Source organism: Chlamydotis macqueenii, chromosome 22 (assembly GCF_036417535.1).
Source record: "Chlamydotis macqueenii isolate bChlMac1 chromosome 22, bChlMac1.mat, whole genome shotgun sequence".
NCBI lineage: Eukaryota > Metazoa > Chordata > Aves > Otidiformes > Otididae > Chlamydotis > Chlamydotis macqueenii.
Genome location: NC_141577.1, coordinates 1202683 through 1216442, shown reverse-complemented (window position 1 = coordinate 1216442; position 13760 = coordinate 1202683). Strand labels below are relative to the sequence as shown.

Genomic DNA, 13760 nt, shown 5'->3' with positions numbered 1-13760 from the left:
CTCAGTGCAGTAAACGCTTTCTGTTCCAAGCCCTTCAGCCCTGGTGCTGGCAGCAGAGAGCTTACAGTGAGCAAACCGACTCGTTAGTCACCACTGAGCCATCACGGCTGCACTGCCGCTGCCAGGAGAGCTGCTGGGAGCAGCCTGCCTGCGGAAAGGGTGCTTTTTCCTTTCCTTTTTCCTCCCTCCTGGGCAGGAAAATGACTTTAGAGCAGAAGCCTTCTCCAGGGCTTGCTGGGCTGTTCTCGTACGGCATGAGCGCGCTTTGGGGCTCGGGCCAGAACAGTTTTCACTCACGCTCCTGACGAAGCCCAGGAAACAAAACGAGAGATGGCAGCAGGGCTTCACCGTAGATCCCGTCTGCGCGCCGATCCCTGCGGCTCTTGTGCGGTGTGGTTGCTTCACTGTAGAGGGAGCATGAGGAACTCTTAACATTTGCTTGCTGGAAACATCCAACTGTCAGAGAGAAGTTATACAGACAAAAACGCAAAGCAGAACGCGCTGAATTGAGCATGATGTGTCCCTGTACAGTTTGTGTTTCATGTCAACTGTTTTTAAGATTAACTGACATCCTTGCTTACAAGTTTAACTAACCCTCCGGAATTTAAACAAACAAAACACTCAAAGTGAAAGAGGACGACCTGTGTGTGGGGTTCTTTTTGCAAACAAACCAGTCGCATGCTGGACGCTAACACCAAGCTTTACACTGTGTGTGATACGGCTGAGCTGCTCCGTAAGGCTCTGTCTTTAACTGCTCACGGCACGCCCTGCAACCCGGGTAAGTAAAAGCCTTTTACCCCCTTCCCTCCCGTCTCCTTGTTTATCTTTCTCTTTTTTTCCCCCTCCTCTGTCTTTCCACACCTCCTTCATCTCCCAGCGTGCACGCCTGAGTCTGGCAGTGGTGGTGGGAGCCTGGGTTTTGCCGCGGGTTCGCTCCGTCTCCGCGGCAGACGGCAGCGGGGGAACTGCAGAGCGGCGTGGTGGCGGCTGCGTCCCTCCCGTGCCGCAGCTACCGACACCCCCAGCCACGGGCACTGTTCGTCCCACCGATAATAAACACAATCTGCAGGTCTTGGGGATGTGAAAGGAATTCATTCCACAATCCAGATTCCCGCCTCACTATCCCCACGGCAATCTGTTAGTGCTCGGGCCAGCCAGTGGGACTGGAAGAAACCCAGACGTCCAAAGAGCCGTTACTCTTGGTTATCTTAATTATTCCCCTCCCCGTGGGATGCCAGCAGGAAGAGAAAAGCCCATCCAGAAACACCAGAGTAGATGCTCTGTTCCCAGTCTGTCACTGTTTCCATGCTGGGACCTCCAGCTCCTTCCATCTCTCCCCTTGCCCCGTCTGAGGAGCGCGGCCGCTGCCAGGTGCTGGAGCCGGGCGGAGCGGGTGGTCGCGCGCCGGGAGCTGCCCTGCACGCAGCGCTCCTCCCCTGACGCGTGGCCGCTCTGTGGGGCTGGGGCGCTGCTCCGTGGCACGGGGCTCGGTGGTGTCCCTGGCCACCCTGGCACCTCAGATCTGCCTGGGAAAGCGCAGGGTTCGGGGGTGGCAGCGGTCAGGTGGAGCCGGCGCTTGGAGAGGTTCCTAGATGAGGGGTTTTCTCTGGATACGGAGCGGGATTTGTGGTGTCTTTGCGTTTTCAGACCTGAGTTGTTGAACGGCTTTGGTGTGCTTGCTGGTGTCCTTCCTCTGTTTCCCCGGGGAGCGTTAGGAGCACCTCTGGGTTTTGCTGCTTGCCGCTTTGCTGCGTTACTGGTGGTGGATGCTGGGAGCATCTCAGTGCTGCCCTGGGTGAGGGACCGGATGAGCGTTAAACCTGCTGGCACCATGCACGCGGGCACATGCACCGATTTGCGTGCTGCGATGCCTGTGGAGTTGCGTTTCAAACACTTTGGGACTTGCTTCCTAGCCCGTTCAGGGGTTTTAACCTTTTTTTTTTTTTTGGAAACTGAGACCTCCCTGGAGCTCATGCAGTCTGAGTGCTGGAGAAATGCTTGATTTTAATTCTTTTCCTTCTCTTTCTCTTCTAGGGCAGCGGAGCGGTGGCAGGAGTGATCGATCTTGGCACGGTAGAAATATTCCCTCTCTTTGGTGCCATGCAGAGGGGCCTTATAGATCAGGACACTGGCCTCGTGCTCTTGGAGGCCCAGGTTATCACATCCGACTTAGTTGTTCCAGAGACCAATGAGAAGCTCTCCTTGGAGGAAGCTCTGGCCAGAAACATCATCGATCTCAGGACGTTCCAGGTGCTGCGGGAACTGAAGAATGCTCTCCAGCGGGTGGAAGAGGTCAGACGTGAAGGGAGGCCGGTCCTACCTGTCATTGCTGCGGTAGAAGAGGGGAGGATCAGTGAGAGCACTGGACTGAAGATTCTTGAAGCTGAGCTTGTCACTGGAGGCTTTAAAGCCCGTCAGGGCAGAATCAGCATGGAGACCGCGGTGCAGGAAAGGCTCCTTACCCCCCAGCTTTACTCCAGACTTCTGTCCCACCTGGAGAGCGGCAAGGATTTGATTGACCCCAACACTGCGGAGAAAATCAGCCTGCCCGAGCTCACGCACCGGTGCATCGTCCACCAGGAGACAGGGCTGCGGCTGCTCCCGGTCAAGCAGCTGGCGGGCGGGATGGTGAGCTTGAAATCGGGCAGAAAAGTCAGCCTCTTCCGTGCCGTCCAGGAAGGGCTGATAGACAGGCAGGTAACGGTCAGGTTGCTGGAAGCCCAGCTCTTTGCTGGTGGCATTGTTGACCCCAGGACAGGGCACAGGCTGACTGTGGACGAGGCCGTGAGACACAATTTGATTGACCAGGATTTGGCATGCACACTTCTCGTCCGTCAGCTCCAGACAGGCGGCATCATCGATACCGTCACAGGAGAGAGGCTGACGGTTGATGAAGCTGTAAGGAAAGAGCTGGTAGCACCGAGGATTGCACTGGTGGTCCTGGAATCCCTCTGGTCCTTCATGGGGCTCCTGTGGCCAGAGACGGGGGAGATTGTCCCGGTTGCAGATGCTTTAGAGCAAGGAGTCCTGTCTACAGAGTTGGTTTACAGGATTCTCAGCAAGAGGCAACTCATTAAGGCTGTCTTTATACCGGAGACCACGGAAGTGTTGTCCTGGAGGAAAGCAGTTGAACATGGCATCTTGGAGAGAGATGTGGCAAAGAAGCTGAAATCAACCATCATACCTGATGTCATGGCCAGCGTGCAGCTTGCTGGCTCTCCAGGCAGAAGCAGGCATGGCCAGAGCTCTTCTGGAAGGAGTCCCACAGGTCACAAAGAGCAAAGTGACCCTCTGCTGAGGAGTGACGATGAAAGGCTGATGTTCCACTTGATGACCCACAGCTACATCAACATTCACGATGGCCAGAAGCTGCTCTTAGTAGATGGAGAGTTGAACAATCTCACAAAAGCCCTCATCCAAACCCAGGAAAGTGGATCCCGTGTGCACGTGTTGGAAGATGGCAAAGGCTTTGAGGAGGCAAAGGCAGGTGCAGCTCTTGAAACAGAGCCTTGCAATGGCTTGGCTTTGCAGCAGGTTGAGTTTCAATTTGCTCCTTCAAAAGAACAAGGTGAAAAGGTCCTGCCACCCAGAACTGCTTTGGAGAATGGGGAGATGGTGATGGGGCCTGAGAACCTCCTGTTAGAGGATGCGGAAGATATTCTGCTTGTGGAGGAACAAAGGCAGATTTATACTGAACAGGCTGCCGTCAGGAGCGAAGCTGATGCTGAATTTGGAAGACAGCAAGTAGCTTCTAGAAGCAAGGACAAACATCAGGTAAAATCATCGATGCAGGGACGTCTGGGTGGTGGATTCAGAGAAACAGAGGAAATGGTGATGGAGGCAGAGGAAGAGTCCAGGCCTACTACAGTAGATGGAGTGGAAAGTGTCAAAGATCAGAAGAGGGCATCAGAACGTGGGACGGTTGTTGTGAAAAGCGAAATCTGCCTGTCGATGGGTGTTTCAGAAAGCAGAGACAGACCGAAAGTCATGGCAGAGAGGTCTCAGGCTGTGGAGGAGCCTGAACTAGAGGCAGAAGATGTTAGAGAGATTGATTTGCTAAATGAGGAAACAATGGAGAATGGCGTGCTGGGAGGAGAGGAGGTTGTGCTCCCTAAAACTGGAGAGGCAGAGCAAACGGAGAGGCAAAGTGAAAACATTGAAAGTGTACGGGAAGTGCAAGGAGAAGGGGAAGAAGTGTTAGGTGATGAGCACGTTGATGAGACGTCCCTGCCCGCCCCTGCAGAGCAGGAGGTGGAGGACACTTTGGAAATGATGTTGACGCAGCTCCAAAGTGGTGGCATACTTCATGAGCAGACAGGGAAAACTCTTCTCCTGAATGACGCAGTAGCCTGTGGAGTGGTGCCCAGCCACACAGCTGTGAAACTGATGGAGAAAATGAAGATGTTCAGCGGCTTCTTTGACTCGCAGACGTGCGAATCATTAACCACTGAGGACGTCATTGAAGAAGGTCTGATGGATGAGAAGCTTCTTCAGAAGGTACTCGCATCTGACAAAGCGATAAGTGGTGTTCTTGACCCAGGCAACAACTTTGTCTACTCTATCAAGGATGCCGCTGCTGTTGGCCTCCTGGACAAGGAAACGGCAATGAGGATCTTGGAAAGGCAAGTGGTTACTGGAGGGATCGTTGACTTGAAACGTGGCAAAAAAATATCGGTCACTTTGGCTTCAAATCTGGGCCTCATAGAGCCAACAGTTCAGAAAGAGCTGGTCAAGCTGGAGAAGGCTTCCAAAGGGAAAGGCGCTGATGAGGTGACCAGACAGAAGCTCATTAGCGTACAGGCTGAGACCAGTGGAATTGTGGACCCTAAAACCAAGCAGCCTTTGACTGTTGTGCAGTCTGTGGAAAAAGGGCTCCTGAAAAAGGAAGAGGCTTTTCAGCTCTTGACCAAGCAGATTGCTGATGGAGGAATCATCCATCACCTGTCTGGAATGAGGCTTTCAGTAAAGGATGCCATGAAACATGGTTTGATCAATCAGGATTTAGGTAGCGAGCTCACAAAAGCTGAAAGCATGTGCCTGCAGGACTATGTTCATCCAGTTACCAAGGAGAGACTGCCCTTGCCCCAGGCAGTGTCCTTAGGGCTCCTTAGTGCAGACTTCCAGAGGAAGGTGCAAGAAATCCAGGCTGGGAGTGGAAGCGTTTTTGATCCCGCTTCCGGCCAGAGGCTAGCGCTCTGTCAAGCAGTAAAGGAGGGCTTGCTGCCCGAGCAGGTTTTGGAGAAAGTCCTGTCGTCTTCGGAAATGAAAGAAGGAATTGTGGATCCCGAGACCTGCATGATCGTTCCCTACTCGGAGTTCATGAAGAAGTGTAAAATCGACATTGAGTCTGGCCAGAGGTATCTGGAGGTCCATCCCTTCAGAGCCATCAAGGATGAGGTGACGGGGAGGAAGCTCACGTGTGCCGAGGCGGTGAGGCTGGGGAAGGTGGACCCTCTGCCCACGCTGCGGTTGCTGCAGGCTCAGGCAGACAGCGGCGGGGTGGTGGAGGGTACGGTCAGCAAGAGGCTCTCTCTGAGGGTTGCTGTGGAGCAAGGGCTGCTGGATGAGGAGATGGCCAAACTCATCGCCGCCAACCAGATGAGGGCTGGGGGAATTGTTGATGCTAGCAGTGGGAAAAGATTGACATTAAAGGAAGCTGTTGAGAAAGAACTGATTAGCCAAAAATTAGCTGCCAGTCTTCAGGATACACAAATATCTGAAGACAAATATAGTTCTGAGGTCTGCAGAGTAGATGAACCTCACCTTTCCCAGGAAAAAATATCTCCAAAAGAGGAAGACGTCGTCCTCTCTACCAGTGCTGCTGAGAAGTCTCGTGGTACGGAGCACAAAGCCAGCTCTGAAGCCGTGAGCTACGGTGTGGCTGGGGGTGCAGCCGCTTCCTCTGAGAGATCCCCAGTGACACCAACAGAAGGGAAATCAAAGCCTCGGGAAGCTTCAGAGGATGGCATAACACGTCATCTCCAAGGAAAGGTTGAACTGACGCCAGAGTACCCCCCAGTACTGGGTACAGCGTCCCTCCCTGAAGAGATGGCAGTAGTGTGGGCTACGGAAAAAGGGATTGCGAAGAGCACCTCCCAGGAGAGAGCGGCCTGGGGGGGCGAGTCGAGGAGGGACGTGGTGGATCAGGGGACAGAGAAAGTGGAGGGATTGGGATTGAAGGAAGAGCAGTTGTTCTTGGACATGGAGATGCTTCGCAGTGTGGAGGACAGCGAGGAGAGAAGCCGGAGGAGAGGGTTTGGAAGTGCGGATGGATTTGCGGCAGGTGGAGAAGGTGCAGTGGTGGCTTCTGAGGAAGGAGGGCGAGCGAGCAGCCTGGACAGGGGAACACCGGCGGCCCTGAGGGAATCTGTTACTGTGGGTCGAGGGAAGGGAGAGGTGGGTCCTGCAGAGACCAGAGAACCCCCCGAGACTGGCATCCCTACGAAGCCCGCAGCAGATGGGCTTACAGGTAGAGAAACTGTCAAGCACATCGAAGGAGAAACCCCGAGACTGGGTGCAGAAGGTCCAGTTGATCAAGAAACTGAGCTAAAACCTGCCCCGAAACAGAAAAGCAGGAAAAAGAAAGCAAAGCAGCCTGGTATCCGAGGAGATGGCACTCAGCCCGAGACATGTGTGGAAAAGCAGTCCCTTCCTCTTGTGATTTCCAAAGAAATTCCAGGGAAGGAGGAGGAGGAGGTTGTCTCAAGCAGGCCAGAACCAAAACGTGAAACCATCACCAAGATTGCTGCTGGGTTGGCAAGGGACGCAGCCAAGCACAGGGGGAGCAGCAAGGATGAGAAGGAAAAGAGAACAGCTTTTGAGAAAGATGAGGAAGGCCTGGCTGCGGGTGAGGTGTTCCCTGTGTCCCCAGGACACAGGGAAGCTCGAGGGGTGATGACAGGTGGGGTCAGAAATGGTCATGATTCCTCGGTGGCATTGACCCTGGAGGGGAGGATGACGCAGGAAAACACCGAGGTGGAAAGCACCAGCGACGTGTCCAACGCGGCCCCCGCAGCGAGCAGCCTGCCCAGCGAGTTGGTTATCAGGGAGGAACCCGGAGAGCCTCAGGAACCCTCCGCAGTCCTTGGGCTTGGAGAAGGGACGTGGCGAGAGCAAACGGCGGAGATCAGCACGAGTCGAGGAGATGCCCCCGCTCCCTCAAAACCCCAAGGAGAAACTCCCCAGGAGAGGCCCAGGCAGCCCAGTCCTGGCGACCGGGGCTTGCTCTTACCCGTCATCGTGGAGGGCGAGCTGCTGGAGACCTCCAGGGAGGCCACGCGGCCAGCCCAGGTATGCTGATGCTTTTTGCTATTCTGACACTTTTTATGAGCTATGTATGTGCGTTTGGTGTTAAATCTGTCCGGAGTCCTCAGCAGAGGACAGCCAGAGCGTGAGGAGCGGTGTTTCAGCCTGACGTTGCAGTATCAGCGATTTGGCAAAGCACCCGGTGATGTGCGGCTGGAGACACTCGGGGCTGAGCTGTGGCTTCTCTCTGCTGAGCGTTGCTTACCGATGACTAACGAGCAGGGCTCTTTTTTTGGCACTTTTACTGTAACACCAGAGATCTCCTGCCATTTATAAGCTTTTGTTGGAAAAAGAGCCATTTGTTTTCTTTTTCCTGTAGTAAATCTTGGAGATAAGGCCAGCGAGTGGAAAGTCCCTGAGATGGAATGTTATTAACAGATTTCTTCTTAGAAAAAAAGAGTAATGTGTAATCCCTTGTTTTCTTTTTTGTCTGACTCTGAGGTTTTGTTTTACGTTTCATTTGCAGATCATGTTCAGCAAGAAGAGGTGCCTGGAGCACGATGAGAAGCTGATATCGTACCTCTCCATGCTTCGGGACATCGAGATGAGAATCAAGCGGGTGCAGCCGGCCGAGCAGAGCTTGGCAGTCCTGCAGGACCGGCTGCGGCAGGCGGAGGTGAGCCAGGCCGTGCCGGCGTTATGCTCGTCCCTCCTCTCCCCAGCTTCGTGCGCAGCCCTCGCACCTCCTCCCTGCTGTTGGGAGCCAGCCGGGGGGGTCAGCCTCAGGTTTAACAGGCGTTCACAACCCTGGCCCACCCCGCTCCGGCCCTGCCTCTGGCTCACCTTCTCCTCCCCGCTTAGACAATAACCTAAGCGTGGCTGAGATGAATTTTACAGCCTGGAGAGACAGGCGAGTGCTGGCAGCGGAGCAGGGCTTGGAGGACGGTAATGAATCTTTCTGGGAGCTAGACGCAGCGTTCGGAGCGGGGTCTCCAAGCCCTTTCCTCAGTTTTGGCACTGGGAAGATGAAGTCACTGTATCTCAGACATAACGATGCTGTCTTGCCTCAGGCGCTGGGCGCTGAGCTGCAGGAGCTGAGCTTCCCGGTGAATCAGGAGTTGGACGCCGTGAAGTGGATTGTGGCCAACCCCCCTGAAGAGGTCCCTGAGCAATTACTGAAGGCTTTGGAGAAGGATGCCAAGAACCTCCAGAAGTCTCTGAGCTCCGCGAGCGATGTCCTGGAGTCCCGGCTGCAGAACCTTCGCGGGGCGGCAGAAACTGAGAAGGTAGAGCTGGCAGCTGCCCCCGCTGCCTGCTGCCCCCCAGGTGTCCCAACGGTCCTTCCCGGAGCGCTCTGCTCCTTCCTTAAATGCTGCGTTTCTGCTTTTAAGGCTAAAATCCTGGCACATCATGAGACTCTCCAGGGCAAACTGCAGGAGCTGCTGGGCTGGGTCTCCGGCACTGCGGAGTCGCTGGACGGCAGCGATTACCGCCACACGAGTGACGCGGACAGCCTGAGTCGCTGCCTCCAGCACTACAAGGTAACCATGGCGATGCCCCTAATCCTTCTGGCTGGTGAAGTTGCTGTCCTGTGTGCGGAGGAGAAGCTTTTAATCCTGCCTCCCTCCTGCAGCCTTGGAGGCTTTGCCCTCCTCCTTTGTGCAGGAGGAGCAGCAATACTGTACTTGCTCCAAAGCCGTTTGTTTCCGCGATACACAAAGCAGCTGCTGTGGCCGTTTGGGGAACACGCTCAAGTGCAGATGTGTGGTGGGGGCTGAGCGATCCGGAGAGATTCCCGTCAGGCTCTGCGATGTTGAGGAGAGAGCTGCTTCCTCTGTGGGGACGCTGAGAGCCCCCTCTGTCACCTGCCCCGGTCTCCATCGGCTGTACGAGGAGCCCAGGCTCCCCTCCACGTTTTTCCTCTTGTAGCAGTAGCTCTCCAGATGTGGCCAGTTCAGCACCTCCTGTTTGCTGGTGGCACCTTGCGTTGAAGTCAGGGGACCTAAGGCTTTGAGAGGCAGCGGTGGCACACGGAGTCACCGCGGACTGGACTGAGCTGCTGGCAGCTCCGGGTCTGGGTCACCTTCAGGGCTTCACCAGACCCAGGTGGGCCACCAGCCCGGCACGCGTGGTCCCAGCAACCTCCTGGCGAGGCGCTGGGGCCTGGTGCAGAGGAGCGCTGGAGAATTGCTGCGGTGCAATGCTGTCACCGTGATGCTGAGTGTGCTTTTGGGAACACTTGGGGTTTCTGGAATGTATTGTTCTGGTGACAAAGCACTTTTTTTGGGTGCACACTGCCTCTCTGCGCGTCCCGTCCAAAGCCAGCAGTGCAGGAAAGCCCTGGCTGCGGAGTCGTGTTGCCTGACAGGTCTTCTCTCTCCCACTCAGGAGCTGAAAGAGCCCCTCGCTGACACCAAGTCTCAGCTTGACGCCACTGCCTTCGACATCCAGTTCCTTATCTCGGAGCACGCGCAGGACTTGACCCCTCAGCAGAGCAGGCAGCTGCTGAGGCTGCTCAACGAGCTGCAGAAGGCGTTCCGGGACCTGTCGGAGCGCGTGACGGCGCAGGTGGAGGTCCTGCAGGTCTGTCTCCAGCAAGTGGAGCAGACGGATCAGGTGAAGGTTGTGAGACATCTGCTTCCTGGCTGCAGTTTGCTCGCTGAAGCGCTTCCCGGCCACCGGAACGTGCGCTGAGGCACCTCGTATTTGGGATTTCATGTGCATGCCACTCACAGTTTATGACTTCTCATTGCACACCATGAGCTTCCTCTAAAGCCTTTCTTCTTCCTACCGTGTGACTCCCGGGCGGAAAGTCGCTTTCCTCCCCCAGGATGAAGCCCTGCCTGGGTAGCCCAGCCGGGCGGTCCTCTGCTAGACACCCAGCTACTTTGGGCTGGGTGGAATAAACCTTGGTCGCTGTAACCCCACCAGAAAACCCCTGTGCAGAGGGGCCACCAGAGGCACCTGACAGGTTTCATGTCTTATTCTGCCGCACAAGCCGGGTGTTGCTGTCCCAGAGATACAGCTGGTGATGTGTCATCGTAGTCAAAGATGTCCCTGCTCCTTGCAGGGGGGTTGGGCTAAATGACCTTTGAAGGTCCCTTCCAACCCAAACCAGTCTATCAAGGCAGCACCCAGGTGCAAAAGCGATTCCTCAGGTCTCTGCTGCATTGCTGCAGCACCCGTCACTGCATGGATCCTCTCGTCCGAGACAGGATTAATGTGTTTTTATTAACAGTTGCTCTCTGTGACTCTTGCCTGTCCTCTCTGGAGTGTGTGTGTATATTAACCAGTTTGCTTTGCTTTTTCAGATTGAGTGTGCGCCCATCCTAACCCAGGAAGAACTCGCTTTGCAGCTGAAGAGCTCTTAAGAACGCTCTTTCAATTTGCTTCTGTTGTTTATCTCGTGACTGGGAGAAACCAGCACAGTGTTTTGCACAAGTTTGTACAGCACCTCACTGAAACGCCCAGGGAAACTCAAAAACCTTTCTCTCCCCGGGGAAAGGGGAGCAGAACAGACACGTTGCAGGGTCTTGTAGGTCACATCATGCTCAATTGCTCAAACAGGCGCTTCTGTATTGTGCTCTGGCAGCGGCACAGGGGAGCTGGGTCAGCTGCAGAAACGCTTTCCCTCTCCCGCGCTCCCTCTCCGGTCCCGGGATCACAAACCAGCCTGCTCGGGCTGCGTGGGGCTCCGTGGTGGGGCTGCCTGCCCTCAGGCTGTTGCTTCCTCTCCTCAGACGAGTTTCTGCTGCAGTTTCAGTGTTTGTAAGCTGGAACGGAAAAGGCACAGAAACTGCTGGTTGAGCTCTGGGAGAGGAGTGCGTGACCTGGAGCGTAGCTCCACGTTGGAGCTCCACGGGTTTCTGAGAGAGCAGGTGGAGGGAAGCCCGCTGGAATGGTGGCGAACGTGCGGCGAGCGGCTCCTGCTTGGCAGGGGCCTGGCAGCTCAGCCCCGTTCCTGCAGCACGCGAGCCTGAGAGGGAGAGGGAGCACACGGAGAGCTGGAAAAGCCGTGTTCTGAGCTGCATCCTCATCTCCAGGAGATGCTCCAGCCATAACCTCTCGCCTTGCCTTTCAGCGGTGTGTGTGACCCCAGGCGCAGCCCCCGCACTGACTGTCCCCTCTCCCCTCTGCCCGCAGACGCTGCAGGAGCAGCAGGCCGCCCGCGCGCAGGGCCTGGCCGAGCTGAGCCGCTGGCTGCGGCAGGCGGAGGAGACGCTGGCGGAGCCGCGGAGAGCGGCCGGCGAAGGGGACCTGTCCGCCTTGCAGCAGAGGCAGAGCGATGTTAAGGTCAGTGCCTTAAAAAACGGGGGTGGGAAGGCGGAGAGGCTCGGTGCTGCGTTGTGAGCGCATGGAGCCTTACGACATTGTCTGCCTAGGAGCTGCAGAGGAGCATGCACACCCGAGCCGCCTCCTTCACCACCATCCTGAAAAGCACAGAGGAGTTTTTGGAGGAGAACAAGGCGAAGATGGAGCCCGGGGAGCTGGCAGCGCTGCAGGAGAAGCTCCGGCGTGCCAAGGAGCAGTACCAGTCCCTGCAGGAGAGAACGGAGGTGGCCCAGCAGGAGCTGGAGAGCGCCGTGTCTGCTGCAGTGCAGCACGAGACCGAAAAGGTGACGTGCAGAGAGCTGTAGCCCCCAGGCTCTGCTTGAGGTGCACAGTGAGGTCCAGTGGGTGCAGTCAGATTTGCTCGAGATCCTGGTATTCGTCTGGGTGATGGGCATAAGGACATCTCCTGTTCCCCTCTGCCCCTGGGGCGAGGTGGGGCACTGATGCTGTCACCCCCTTGTGAAATGCTTTGGGAGCTGCAGCTGCAGATGAGCTGGTTGTGGAGGAAACGTGGGAGCAGAAGGCACCTCGCTCTGCCTTTGGGCTGACCCCTAATGGGAGCGGGAGCCCTCCCACTCATGATGGGAGGTGGGAGCCCCTCCGCGCACTGGCCGGGAGAGCGATGCTCACACCTGCACACGTGGAGCCCTTTGCGGGGGCCCTCTGGGTTGTGTCAGGGTGAGATGCAGCGTAGCAGAGAGGCTGAGTTTATTCACAGCCTCTTTGTGCCTTCCCCCCTTTCAGAGAGCCACGAAGTGTTTTGAAGACCTGTGAGTGTCTCAGGCCCTTGCTGTGGCTGGAAACTACACGGGGTTTTTCTTCTGTTGATTTTGCAGCCGTTTGCTGACCGTACGTAACACGGGTCGTCCTTATCTGGAGTTTGTGCTTTCAGGTGAAAGCTGCCAAAGAGCTGGAGGAGAACAGCAGCAGGATCGATTCCCTCCTGAACTGGGTGGCATCGCTGGAGGAGAAGGGAGGGCTCCTGGAGTACAGACCGCACCCCATAGAGCAGGCGCCAGAGGCGCGAGCAGGGACGGGCGCTCGGGACGTCCCCGACAGCCACATCACGGGAGCAGACAGTGCTGCCGAGAGCCTGGATGAGCAGTATGAGAGGCTGAAGGTCAGGACCTCATCCCTCTCAAAACTTTCTGGCCGACACACCGGCTCTGCCTCCGGCTGCTGGCGCAGCTGGGAGCGGGGCGGGGTGTTAGACGGGTCTGGCCTCTGAAACACGCATTCAGGGTGAATTTCCATACGGGAGACTCGGGATCTCCTGGGAAGTCCCTGCCCAGCCCCTGGAGCACACGCACTCTGGGTTGGTGGGTGGGTGCTGCGGCACAGTGCCATCAGGGTAACGAGGGAAGGCTGTGGTCAGAGATGGGGTGGTTCTCCTGCGGGCACAACGCCGGCCAGAATCCCAGCCTTCGGCGTGCTCCCCCACCTCCCGGTGCTGTAGCAGGGTGTGGAGGCTTGGCCATGCGCGTGGCATGGCCGCGCCTGCCGAGCGCTGGTGGGCAGAGACCCTCGGCTGCAAGCATCACCTTTGCTCACCGACATCTTTCAGGCCCAGCACCAGGAGCTGCTGTCCCAGCAGCAGGACGTCATCCTGGCCACACAGTCAGCGCAGGCTTTCCTGGACAAGCACAGCCGCAGCCTGCCTGGGGAGGAGCGGGACCGGCTCCGGGGCCGGCTGGCGGAGCTGAAGGAGCAGTACGCGGCCTCCCTCTCGCAGTCGGAGATGCGGCTGAAGCAAGTGCAAGCCCTGCGGGACGAGCTGCAGAAGTTCCTGCGAGATCATGGGGAGTTCGAGGCTTGGCTGAAGCAAGCGGAGCAGGATCTGGAGGGGATGTGCAAGGGGGACAGCGAGCCTGCGTCCCTCCGGCAGCTGCTCCTGCGCCAGGGGAGCTTCTCGGAAGACGTCATTTCCCACAAGGGCGACTTGCGGTTTGTTACCATGTCGGGGCAGAAGGTGCTGGACGCGGAGGGAGCCGCTGAGGACGCGGGGTCCCGGCCGCTGACGTCTGGGAGCGTGGTGAAGAGCAAGCTGGAGGATGCGACGCAGCGATACACCGCGCTGCACTCCAAGGTACGGGAAGGGCTTTGCAAGGCCGGGAGTTGAACCCGGGGTGCTGTTTTCCTCCTGTGCAAGCACAATGAGCGGAGGTGGCAGAAGAACATTTCTG

The 13760-nt window shown here is 56.8% G+C and overlaps 1 protein-coding gene across 1 annotated transcript in view; it reads left to right on the top strand.

The window, feature by feature from the left end:
• The window catches only part of LOC104484119 (microtubule-actin cross-linking factor 1, isoforms 1/2/3/4/5), a 136169-nt gene that overhangs the window by 57021 nt on the left and 65388 nt on the right, over nt 1-13760 (top strand). The window contains exons 36-44 of the mRNA XM_086764783.1: nt 2035-7290; nt 7772-7921; nt 8316-8531; nt 8637-8786; nt 9634-9867; nt 11389-11538; nt 11628-11861; nt 12470-12697; nt 13142-13663. Of these exons, the coding sequence (XP_086620909.1) occupies nt 2035-7290; nt 7772-7921; nt 8316-8531; nt 8637-8786; nt 9634-9867; nt 11389-11538; nt 11628-11861; nt 12470-12697; nt 13142-13663 (7140 nt within the window). The remainder of the gene's footprint in view (nt 1-2034; nt 7291-7771; nt 7922-8315; nt 8532-8636; nt 8787-9633; nt 9868-11388; nt 11539-11627; nt 11862-12469; nt 12698-13141; nt 13664-13760) is intronic.